At 42.4% G+C, this 12,371-nt stretch overlaps 2 protein-coding genes across 2 annotated transcripts; both read right to left on the bottom strand.

The window, feature by feature from the left end:
• Positions 1-4,209: 4,209 nt before the first annotated feature.
• On the bottom strand, positions 4,210-5,958 carry LOC115956449. The gene is made up of 3 exons (XM_031074825.1): positions 5,813-5,958; positions 4,693-5,713; positions 4,210-4,266 (listed from the first exon to the last, which is right to left on the bottom strand). The coding sequence occupies exons 1-3, from the start codon at positions 5,956-5,958 to the stop codon at positions 4,210-4,212; spliced, it is 1,224 nt and encodes a 407-aa protein (XP_030930685.1).
• Positions 5,959-6,663: 705 nt separating this feature from the next.
• LOC115956448 lies at positions 6,664-8,055 on the bottom strand. The gene is made up of 2 exons (XM_031074824.1): positions 7,074-8,055; positions 6,664-6,785 (listed from the first exon to the last, which is right to left on the bottom strand). Exons 1-2 carry the CDS (start codon positions 8,053-8,055, stop codon positions 6,664-6,666), a joined length of 1,104 nt encoding a protein of 367 aa, XP_030930684.1.
• Positions 8,056-12,371: the final 4,316 nt, after the last annotated feature.

Genomic DNA, 12,371 nt, shown 5'->3' with positions numbered 1-12,371 from the left:
GAAAAAGAAGAGTCCATTTCGATGTCTAGTTGAGTCCGAGGAAGGTATCAGAAATTTCCGCTCTAAGTATAGGATCCCCTCCACGGTGGGTATGAGGTACGCAGCCCAAGGAGAATGGGTAGACGCTAGACAAACAGGGGAAGTGGTTATTCCCATGATTGCCTTCATAGAAGGCGGGATGATCATCCCCATGGGTAGTATTACTAGGAGTTACCTTAGTTTCTTTAGGTTATCCCCTACCCAGTGTGCCCCAAATATGTTTAGGGTCCTGGGAAGTATAGATGCTTTGAACAAGAGGATGGACCTAAAATTGACCCACCATGACGTGAATTGGGTGTACAATCTCCACCACTTGACCGGGCAGGGGTATTATCTCAAGTCGAGGTAAGGCTGATTCAGTGCCTTCCCACTTCGAACAAGAACCTAAAGGAGGATTTCCTTATCTTCTCCGGGGAATGGTACGATGGTCTGCCATGCCCTACGGTGGAAGGAGTACCAAGTGGGAGTATAGTCATAGATTCATAACGTTTGATTTACATATACAATTTTTTTTTTTTTTTTTTTTTTTTTGTCTCGGTATTCCTATCCCTAACAACGCTTCGCTTCAATTCAATGGTTTTACAGATAGCCGTTACACAAAGCCCAACCTTAAGTTAGTCAATAAGGCTAGCTTGGACAAGGTATTGAAAGCCGAGATATACGTGAACGAAGCTGACGGCCAACTCCTGACAGCATATTTAATCCTTGGCTACACCTTCCTATCGTTTGCTTTCCAGGCACCGAAGTCCGTGATTAGAGCCCGCGATCCTCGGCTTCACCGTATCAGTGTTGCCTACAAAGGGTTCATTATTCTAGAGGGTATTCCATTTCCCCAATACACATCCTGTACCGAGCCTCTTTTCGTGGCCAGTGTCTTAGCAGGAGCCTTTTCATCCCAGCTTACCCTCAGAGAAGAGGAAGTAGAAGAGAGAGAGGAAGAGGAAGAAGGAGAGGAAGAAGTTGTAGAAGTCTCTGACTCCTCGGACGACTTTGAGATTTTTGATTAATCCATACACTCCGGAGAAGATCCTGACGAGATGGGGATACAAAGGAAGCCTCAAAGAAGCTTGTTGGAGTTGATGGAAGGTCAGCCCGGGAAGAGTGCGCCGGCAAAATCAACACAATCCCAGACTCCATCTCTTCCCACTAGGTCTCTTCCTCCTGCTCCTCACCAGCCTTCTCGTCAACCTCTCCAGCCAACCCGTCCTAATGTTGCCGAATTAAAAAGGCGTAGGGAGCAGAAGGGCAAGGAGGTGGTAGACGTTGGAAAGTCTTGCCCTACTCGCAAAGAGGATACCCAACGAGCTGCAAAGCAGCAAAAAACTAGGCACCAAGCTCCGCGGGGCCAGGAGAGGTCTAATTCCCAACTTTCTGAGCCACAAGCATGGTTGCCAGCACCTATGCACGATGGTGAGCCCCTACGAGATGATGCATCTATAAGGGACTTCAACGACGGCATAGGGTGTCATATAGCCTCGGCCATAGAGGAGGCCTTTGTTGCTCCCAAAAGATATGGCCGAAATAAAGAATGTGAGGAAGAATGAACTCATCCTCGATAATAAAAGATACTTGGACATGGTAAGAAGCTGACTCTTTTCTTCTTTCTTTTTAGGATCATTACTCACCAATATGTACTTTTTATTGATTATAGTGTTAACCTCTTTCCTACAGATTATCCAAAATACTTTCAAGCTGGATGAGATGTTCAATATCTGCTCCAATCAGTTAGATGATGAAAGGAAGAAACGGGCCGCGGCTGCATAAACCTTGTCCAAATTTGAGCAGGACTTGGCCAATGTGAAGAAAAAGTTACTTGCTGAGGAGCAAGTTCGCAAGAGCGACGAGTCAACCCTGGAAGGCTATCAAAAGCAGGCCGAGGGCCAGTGGAACCGCTTGCGTGAGGTGAATGCCGAACTGAAGAAGGCTCAAGAACAAGTCCTAGCTCTTAGGAAGCATTCGGAGGAAACCCAAAAGCTGAGGGAGTAAGCTGAAAAGTCCAGGGAGGAAGCCGAGAAAGCAAAGACTGAGGCCGAACGGGCAATGAATGAAGCTGAGCAGAGAGGCTATGAGATCAGTATAGCTGAGACTGAGAAGGCTTTGAGAGCCGAGGTTCCAGTGGTGTGCCGTATCTACTGTGCAAAAACTTAGGATGAGGCCCTTAACCGAGCTGGGGTTGAGGCTTCATCTGAGTTACGGAGGCTAGAGAATGTATTCTATCCTGAGGCGATCCGTCCCTCAGCTCCTTCATCCCATCAAGCTGAAGCCCCTCCTTCAATCGTTAATCCCAATGAGGAGGTTTTGCCTCAAAGTCTTCCTCCTCCTGGCCAGCCAGAACCAGCTAAAGGGGGTATTGCCCCTCCAGAAGCTTCCTCGGACAATACTGCAGTTGCTTCTGAGGCAGGGGTGGCCTCCCCAGGTTTTCAACAGGATTTGGCCTCCACAGTCTTGCCAGCTGGGGGAGCTACTAAGGATAAAAGGGAAGTCACTACCTCGGAGGCAAACAAATCAGCCAGCCAGGCCCCGAAGATCCAATTTAAATTGAAAAAGTAGGATTTGTTTTGTAATTTGACTAGAAATTTTGTAAGGACTCTTATATTTATTTTCTTACCACTATTGCTGCTTTATATTATTTTTGTACTTGTTCACTGTGTTACTGTAATTTGGATGGGTTCATTTTGACTATCCTTTGTTTGCATGGGGAAGTTTTACTTATAAACATCACCAATTGGCAATTAAAAGTGGATAATAAGCATTAAAACTGCGGGGTCTTAGGGAGACATTTTAGATACGCACGTATTCTTTCCAATCAATTGAAGCTTTATAAAAAGTTCAAAAACTAAATAAAATTGGGTCTTCAATACTTCGATTGTACATTAAATGACGTTTATAGATTCCTCTTTAATACTTCAATAGATGTTATAGGGCATTAATTTCCACTAAGTTTGTGATCCGAGGACCTGACATAACTTAGTTTCTGTTTAACACTTCAATATGTATCATAGGGTATTAATTTCTACTAAATTTGTGATCCGAGGACCTGACATAACTTAGTTTCTGTTAAACACTTCAACACATAGCACAAGGTGTTAATTTCAATTAAGTTTGTGATCCGAGGACCTGACATAACTTAGTTTCTGTTTAACACTCCAGTACATATCATAGGGTGTTAATTTCCATTAAGTTTGTGATCCGAGGATCTGACATAACTTAGTTTCTGTTTAACACTTCAGTACATATCATAGGGTGTTAATTTCCACTAAGTTTGTGATTTGAGAACCTGACATAACTTAGTTTCTATTTAACACTTCAGTACATATCATAGGGTGTTAATTTCCACTAAGTTTGTGATCCGAGGACCTGACATAACTTAGTTTCTGTTTAACACTTCAGTACATATCATAAAGTGTAGGAACACAGGATGCATGGTTAACATAAACTAAAAGAAAAACTCAAATTGAACTACTTTTATTAATAATAATACCTCTTGAGATTATTTACATTCCAAGGATGAAGTACAGCTTTTTCATCTAGGTCTTCTAGATAATAGGCTCATATTCCGGCTACTGAAGTAATCTGGTAAGGCCCTTCCCAATTAGGCCCCAATTTTCCCCAATTTGGATTTTTGGTGGTCCCCAGAACTTTTCTCAGCACCAGATCTCCTACGGCTAACGACCTCAGCTTCACATTACTATCATAGCCTTGTTTGAGTTTATGCTGGTAGTAAGCCAATTGAACCATCGCACTCTCCTTTCGCTTTTCGATCAAGTCCAAACTTTTCTCCAACATCGCATTGTTATTGTCCGAGGAAAATGTACTGGTCCTTAACGTTGGGAATCCAGTTTCCAGGGGGATGACGGCCTCGGCTCCATAGGTCATGGAAAAGGGGGTCTCTCCCGTTGAACGTCGGGGCGTTGTTCGATATGTCCAGAGAACATGTGGCAATTCTTCTACCCATTTTCCTTTTACGTCATCCAACCTCTTCTTAAGCCCATTAACTATTACTTTGTTAACAGTTTCAGCTTGCCTATTCCTTTGAGGATAAGCCAGAGTAGAATATCTGTTTCTTATACCTAAGTCTGAACAGTATTGCCTAAAGGCATTGCTATCAAATTGAAGTCCGTTATCCGAGACAAGAGTGCGTAGAGTTCCAAATCGTGTGACGATATTCCTTCAAATAAACTTCTTAACATCTACGTCTCTGATGTTGGCCAAGGGTTCAGCTTTGACCTATTTAGTGAAGTAATATGTGTCGACCAACAAATACTTTTTGTTTCCTAGGGTTTTAGGAAAAGGGCCGACAATGTCCAGCCCCCATTGAGCAAAAGGCCAAGGCCTGGAGAGAGAGTTAAGAATTCCTCCTGGTTGGTGGATATTTGGAGCGAATCTTTGGCACTGGTCGTATTTTCTAACATACTCCTGCGCTTCCTTCTGCATATTTGGCCACCAATATCCTTGTGTGATGGCCTGGTGTGATAGAGACCTTCCCCCTGTATGACTTCCACAGATACCTTCATGCAGCTCTTCTAGGATCGACTCTGACCTCTCAGGAGGTACACAGAGCAGGTACGGCCTTGAAAAGGACCGTTTGTATAATTTTTTGTCCTCAGATAACCAGTACCGAGGAGCTTTCCTCCGTATTTTCTCAGCTTCTACTTTCTCTTCGGGCAAGATGTCACTTTTAAGGAATTTCAATATGGGATCCATCCAGCTCGACGATAGACTGGCTTGATAAACTTGGCAAACATCTTTTTCTGGTGAGGTGGGGGTATGCAAGTCTTCAACAATGATCAACCGAGGAAAATTCCGTACCGAGGAGGTGGCAAGGGTTGCCAAGGAGTCGGCGTGAGTATTTTCACCTCGGGGAATATGCGATAAGTCGAAAGACTCAAACTTCGTTTGGATACGCCTAACTTGGCTTAAATACCCCTGCATTCTTGGATCCCGGGCCTCTAGCTCTCCTTTCACTTGGCCAACTACCAATCTCGAGTCCGAGAATAATTCTGCTATCTTCCCGCCCATTTTCTGGACCATACTCATTCCCATCAACAAAGCTTCGTACTCCGCTTCGTTGTTAGTAGTCGAGAATCCTAATCTCAAGGACTTCTCGATGATGACCTCTTCGGGAGATATCAAAACTAACCCCAATCCTGCTCCCCATTGGTTTGTTGCCCCATCCACGTACACCCTCCAAGAGGATATGCCTTGTGTGGATATTAGGCCAACCGATTTTTCATCCACGTTGTCTTGCTTCATATTAACTTCTTTTGGGAACTCGGCGAACTCAGCCACCAGATCAGCAAGGACTTGGCCTTTCACAGAGGTGTGCGGCATGTACTTGATATCGAAAGCACCTAGAATTGTGCCCCACTTAGCAATTCTTCCGGTGTAGTCTACACTTCTTAGTATGGACTTGAGAGGTAGTTGAGTCAAGATAACCACAGTATGGGCCTGAAAGTAATGCGGAAATTTGCGTGTTGCATGGACCACCGCCAAGATGGCCTTTTCCAATGACAAGTATCTCACCTCGGCCTCATGAAGGGACTTGCTTACATAGTACACTGGCCTTTGGACGCCACTGTCCTCTCGTATCAAGACAAAACTAACTGCATGAGGGGCAACTGCCAGATAAGCAAACAATACCTCATCCACCTTAGGACTAGACATGATAGGCGGCCTGTACAAGTATTCTTTCAACTGTTGGAACGCCACAGCACACTCCTCGGTCTATTCAAATCTTTGCCACTTATGCAATAGACGGAAAAAAGGACGACACCTCTCGGTTGACTTGGAGATAAACCGGTTCAAAGCAGCAGTCATACCAGTCAGTTTCTGCACTTCTTTTGGGTTCCGAGGTGCTTGTAAATCGTTAATGGCCTTGATCTGATTTGGGTTCACTTCAATTCCTCTATGAGTCACCATGTACCCCAAGAACTTCCCAGAGCCTACACCAAAGGAGCACTTCGAAGCATTCAAGCATAGCTTATGTTTTCTTAGTATCTCGAAGATATTCGTGAGATCTTCCACATGCTCGGACACCACTTTACTCTTCACAACCATGTCATCGATATAAACTTTAATACTTCTACCAAGTTGTGGTTCAAACATTTTAGTCATCATCCATTGGTAGGTAAATCCGGCGTTTTTCAAATCGAAGGGCATCACTTTGTAATGGTAGTTCCCAATAAGGGTAACAAAAGCAGTCTTCTCCTGATCGTCCGCGGCCAGCGGTATTTGGTGATATCCTTGAAAGGCATCCAAGAAACTCATCCTAGGATGACCCACGGTTGCATCCATCAACTGGTCTATCTTCGGTATGGGAAATGGATCCTTGTGACAAGTCTTATTGAGGTCTGTGAAGTCCACGCACACTTGCCACTTTCCTATCTTCTTTTTTACCACCACAGTATTGGCCAACCATTGAGGATAAAAAACTTCCTTAATAGCCCCAGCCTGTTTGAGCTTGGCCACCTCACTCCTAACAGCCTCCGCATGCTTCTTCGATGGTTACCAAGGAGGCTGTCTCCTGGAAATAACGGCGGGATTGACGTTAAGTCGATGACAAATGAAATTTGGGTCCACACCTGGGACTTCATACGGGTTCCATGCAAACACGTCTACATTTGCCTAGAGGAACTCCAGCAAGCTCTCCTTTTCTTGCAAAGGCAATTTAGCCCCAATCTGGAAGAATTTTTCCAGATCATCAGCAACAGTTACCCTCTTCAAATCTTCACAATCTACCTCATCGGCTGGTACATCCAAGGGTAATGCTGGGGGCTTTAACTGCTATAATTCATTATCGGCCGTAGCCGAGGTCTCTGCCTCTGGCCGATGCTGTATAGCCGCTACTAGACATTGCCGAGCGGCCACCTGACTTCCTACTATCTCCAACACTTGGCCTCTGGATAGATACTTCACTTTCTGATGCAGAGTAGACGAGACCGCTCTTAGGGTACGAAGCCAAGGTCTGCCCATAATAGCCGTGTATGGAGAGAAAACGTCTACGACAATAAAGTCCACCTCCACCACATCCATACCGGCCTGCACAGGTAGTCTAATCAATCCTTTGGGAGCGACCATCCTTCCCTCAAAACTTACTAGAGGGGAGCTGTAGGTTGTTAAATCTTCTGGCTTCAGACCTATCCCCTTATACAAGTCTGGATACATTATATCCACAGCACTTCCTTGATCTACCATCACCCTTCTGACATCGTACCCACCAATTCTCAGCGTGACCACCAAAGCATCATCATGGGGCTGTATGGTTCCAACCATGTCCTCATCCGAAAAGCCCAGAATCAGGGGGACATCCACCCTGGCTCTCTTCGATGCTTGGGAATGATCCTCGGCCGGGGGTCGGAACACCGACAGTACCCTGGAGGGGCAAGATCCAGTCCTCCCTAGGGCAGCAAAAATAATGTTGATTGTACCCAGGGGAAGTCTTGAAGAAGCGTCCCCACACATCTCTGAGCCTGTTTGACTTGCCCTACTGTTGGAGTGATGCAAGAGTTGCTTTAATTTCCCTTTTCGGACCAACTGTTCCAAGTGGTCCCATAAAGTCCTGCAATTTTTCGTCGTGTGCCCATGATCTTGATGATAATGGCAATATAAGTTCGGTTTGCGTTTCCTAGGCTCTCCCGCCATCTTGTTCGGCCATTTGAAAAAGAGTTCATTCTTTATCTTTTCCAAAACCTGCTGCACCAGTTCTCGAAACACTGCATTAACCACCTGGGTGTCCGCAGAACCCGACTGCCCGACAAAGTCCTTCCGGGGTCGGTTACTGTTATAACGATCCGACCTGAAATCCCTCCTTTCCTGAGGGATTACCTTGGCCTTTCCTTTTCCTTGAAGTTGATCTTCCTCTACTCTTCTATACTTATCAATGTTGTCCATCAACTGGTGTACACTGGTAATAGGTTTACCCGTCAGGGATTTCCTTAAATCGTGATCGGTTGGGAGGCCAGCTTTGAAAGTACTTATGGCCACATCATCGTTCTTTCCTTCTATTTCATTAAACATCTCCTAGTACCTATCCGAATAAGTTTTGAGAGTTTCGCCCTCTCACATAGACATAGTCAGCAAAGATCCCAAAGGCCGAGGAACCCTGCTGCATGTAATAAAGCGAGCACCAAAAGCCTGGGTCAGCTTTTTGAAGGACTCAATAGAATTGACCCTTAAGCAGTTGAACCATCTCATCGCCACCGAACCCAAACTTGATGGAAAAACCTTGCACATCAAAGCCTTATCCCTGGAGTAGATAGCCATTTTCTGGCTAAAATGGCTTACATGTTCTACTGGGTCCGACCGGCCATCATATAGGGAGAACGTAGGCTGATGGAATTGCCGAGGAAGAACTGCATCTTCTATATTCCTCGTGAAGGGTGATTTGGAAATTTGGCTCAATGCTTTGTTCATGGCATTGTTACCCAAGCCCCTGCTAAGCGGGCTTCTGTGCCTATGTCGATGGCCGTGCTCCTCTTCATAGGAGAAAGTCTCGCTAGGCGGAGTTCTTGATCTCCGCCTATAACTAACTCCATCCGACTCCTCGGATGATGGTTCAGAGTAAGGTGGGGAGCGTTCTCGCCGAGCATGACGCAACTCTCTCTTCAAATCGGCAATCTCACGTTGCAGATTCTCGTCATGCTTTGCATGGGAGACGTGACTCTTCCCACGAGAGTGAATTTTAGTGGTATGAGTTGTGCGCACACTCCCCTCACGGCCTTCTCTCCGTTCGGGACTCCGATAGGGATCACCATGCTGGGAGCCCCTTGACTCTGCTTGGTGCGGGTTGGCGTCTTCTTGATGTGGTTCTGCCGCGTAGTGATGTGGACCTGCTTCCTCCATCATAAACGTTGCACCGGAGTTCTTTTAAGTTAAAACAAGCTCTTCCCACAGACGGCGCCAATTGTAAGGACTCAATTTGTAACGAACCTAAACTGGTATTGGGTTCGTACGTTTAAGGCCCAAACAATAAAATTTGTAGAGCGTGGGTGTTCAAGAACTAGATTAACTTTTTAAAGTAAAACGATTCAACTTCACGTTTATGGTGGATTAGAACCGATATAACAATCTATTTTACTTTGAGAACAAGTACCGTTCTTTGGTTTCTAAGCTCTTTTCTTCTGAGTGTTCTTTGTGTCTTTTTTTATGTTCCCCTCTCTTTTTGCATGCTTTTCTTTCATGTTATATACTGCCCTCTTCATACCATCTTCACCATACACGTGTAGGTTGGGTTCAGGGGATCTCTTTCTGTCCCATCTCACACCTTCTGGAACCTCCTACTAGCAGCTGTAAGGCTGCCTCATCACTGTTCAGGCATCACCTCCACATTAATGCGGTCAGAGAGTTGGTTGAGAGGTAATTAATGCGGAGGCAGCTGTTGTTATAGATATTTGTTTGCCTTTTCTTTTTTACCATTGGTCTCTTATCCTGCCTTTAGTGGTGACGTAGCTCCGAAATACGTTTGTAACAAGATGGCGTTTTGATCGTCCTCGGACTCATACTGCCGAGAAGAATTTTGTCCTCGGACGAGTACTGAACTCACCGTTCGTGATATTCACTCTTCCTTTCGTTTGGTTATCCCAACAATTTGATATGGGCCTCTTCGGACAGATTTGCATCCTCGGATGGGTCACGGGCGCAATTAACTTGACTTTAATAATTTTAGTGACTATCTGGCCCCCACAATAATAATAATAATACAAATATTGTGGATCGGCTTTTTGAATACATTTTTTATTTTTGTGCATGGAATACTTACAAACTCATAGAAATTTAGTTTAGTTTGTCGACCATGTTTTAACATTTGGACTTCCTAGGAACTAGGAAAGGATTCAAAGTAGACAAAATATATTCATGGTGAGATTCACTATAAATGTGAGAGGAGAGAGTACTATTTCTCATATCTAAGAATTTTTATTTTTTTTTACAGCTTATTATATTTAACATGAAAGTGATATCATAACTTTTCTAAAATAACCTATTAACAAATGCTCTAAAAACGTGTGTTAACGGCACTTTAAAAAGAAAAAGAAAGAAAGGAAAAAAAAAAAAAAAAGAGCACAGTTTACTTTAACATGGTCAGCATTTATAGCACTGCTCATTAATTTCCATTTCAATCAACACCTGAAATCCTAAACATGCGTAAACCATATATAATAATTGAATAGTAACTGAAATGTTTGGTGCATAAATGAATGATATAATGATTAAAAATGTTTAATTATTGCTGCTTGGTCACTGAATCTGGGAACTAATCACTCAAATATTTAAAACGTAGTCAAGATTCAAATAGTGCTCGGCGTGTTCATAATGTACAAGTAATATATTACTTGTACATTATGAACACGCCGAGCACTATTTGAATCTTGACTACGTTTTATTTACTATTTTTTTGAGTAATAGATCGGAAATCTTCACTACATGATAAACGACTAAAACGTACTTGCTTAGCTAAAGCTTAACTTTAGCTCTCGCACACCTTCAAGCTAATTGAGTATAAACTATAAAGTTCTATACTTCCGTCAGATTAATTCATTAAATAAATCTCTGCCAAACTCCCCAGAGCTTTCACAGAATCTTTTAGCAAGTGTAATTGCATCAGATTAATTCATTACATAAATTGCACGAAAACCCAATGCCTTTGTCTAAGTAAAGGATTAAATCCCGTTAGTTGTTTACTGACAATGACATAAATTAAAAATAATCTTTTTTTTAAGAAGAAACTTTAAAATAATCTAGATATGATGAAAAAAAAGTAGGTAAATTACAATAATCTTTCTTGAGATTTATTAAAATAACACTTTTCTCGTTAGTATAAAATGACACGAACCTCCATCATTTATTTAAATATAACAGATAATTAGTCCATACTCTTCAACTTCGTTACTTCCATAATGAGATATTCATTTTTTTTTTAAAAAAAAATTCTATTAGTTTGTACAAATCTCAAGGGTGAGAATCATTTTTAATTTATGTCAAATTGATTAAATATTAGTGTATAGACTTTGACATGGGTGCTCATCGATCAATGTGGCCAATTTTGAATCCCACCAACCTATTGGTTCTCATAAAAACCAAATTGCCGCACTGTAAAGGTCAAGATTTTTGGGGGAATCTAGGCAAATGTCCTGTGCAAAAAAATCAGAATTTTGCACATTTTTTCAAATTAATTAGGAAAATGTCTCTCTTTTGAAACTCGATTTTCTCAAAATCGAGTTTCAATTTAAAATTTAATTTTTGGATAATCGAGTTATAGCAAACTAAAAATTAAAAAAAAAAAAAAAAATGGAACTCGAGTTCCATGCAATTTTTTAAAGCCGTATAGTGGCGTTTTAAAACATGTAAGTTTTTTTCTTAAGTTTGATCGCTTCATAGGGAGCCCTATAGTGGTGTTTTAACATGCAAGTTTTTTTCTTAAGTTTGATCGCTCCATCGGGAGCCCTATAGTGGCGTTTTTAATTGAACTCGAGCTCCATGAACTCAAGTTCCATGTATTTTTTTTTAAAAAGTTTGATCGCCCCATATTTGATTTTCTACAAATTGAGTTTTACATTGAAACTCGATTTTGAGAAAATCGAGTTTCAAAAGAGGGGTATTTCCCTAATTAGTTTGGGAAAAGGGACAAAACGCTGATTTTTTTGCACGGGACATTTGCCCATTTGCCCCCAAGATTTTGACAATGTCGGAATTGGTTTTCAATTTGATAGACATGAAGTTGGCCATGTTAAAGAGTAACAACAATGGTGCTTGTGAATTTGGATTACTTGATGCAAGCTTGTTTGTTTGAAGAAGAAAAGAGTAGGTTTGCTGCCATGGCTGAACTCATATTTGGCTTTGATACCTAACTGTTCTAACAAGTCTTAGTTACAGCAGAATAACAACGCAACTTATAGCCCATGTGTGATAATCCTATTCTCCATGTTTTGTAGCCTTGAGTAATTGACTGTAGCACTAATATTGTTGCAGGCATCAGTTTAGACTTTAGACTAGAATACATGCTGATTTGTCGCATGGGGTGGTGCACCAGCACTGGAAGAGTGACCACAAATTCTGAGGCAGTGTTAGTGTTACTCTTAGCAGGAGAGAGAACGATTTGGATGGGTTGATTGGTAAATTTATAAAACTTTGTGTAAGAAAATCAATTACGAAAGGACATGCAGGTCCAATAACGATAGGTATTCAACAAGATTAGCAAGAACGATAGGTTGATAACGTACAATAGGGAAAGAATGCTTGAGTTAACCCTTGATTCGTTGCATGTGTGAAATCAATCTGTCCTAGACTCATAGGCATATGGCATAATTTCATTTGATGGGTGAAGTTGGGTGAACCAC

Source organism: Quercus lobata, chromosome 8, assembly GCF_001633185.2.
Source record: "Quercus lobata isolate SW786 chromosome 8, ValleyOak3.0 Primary Assembly, whole genome shotgun sequence".
Lineage (NCBI taxonomy): Eukaryota > Viridiplantae > Streptophyta > Magnoliopsida > Fagales > Fagaceae > Quercus > Quercus lobata.
Note: the sequence above shows the minus strand (reverse complement) of the source record. Positions and strands in the feature narration are given on the sequence as shown.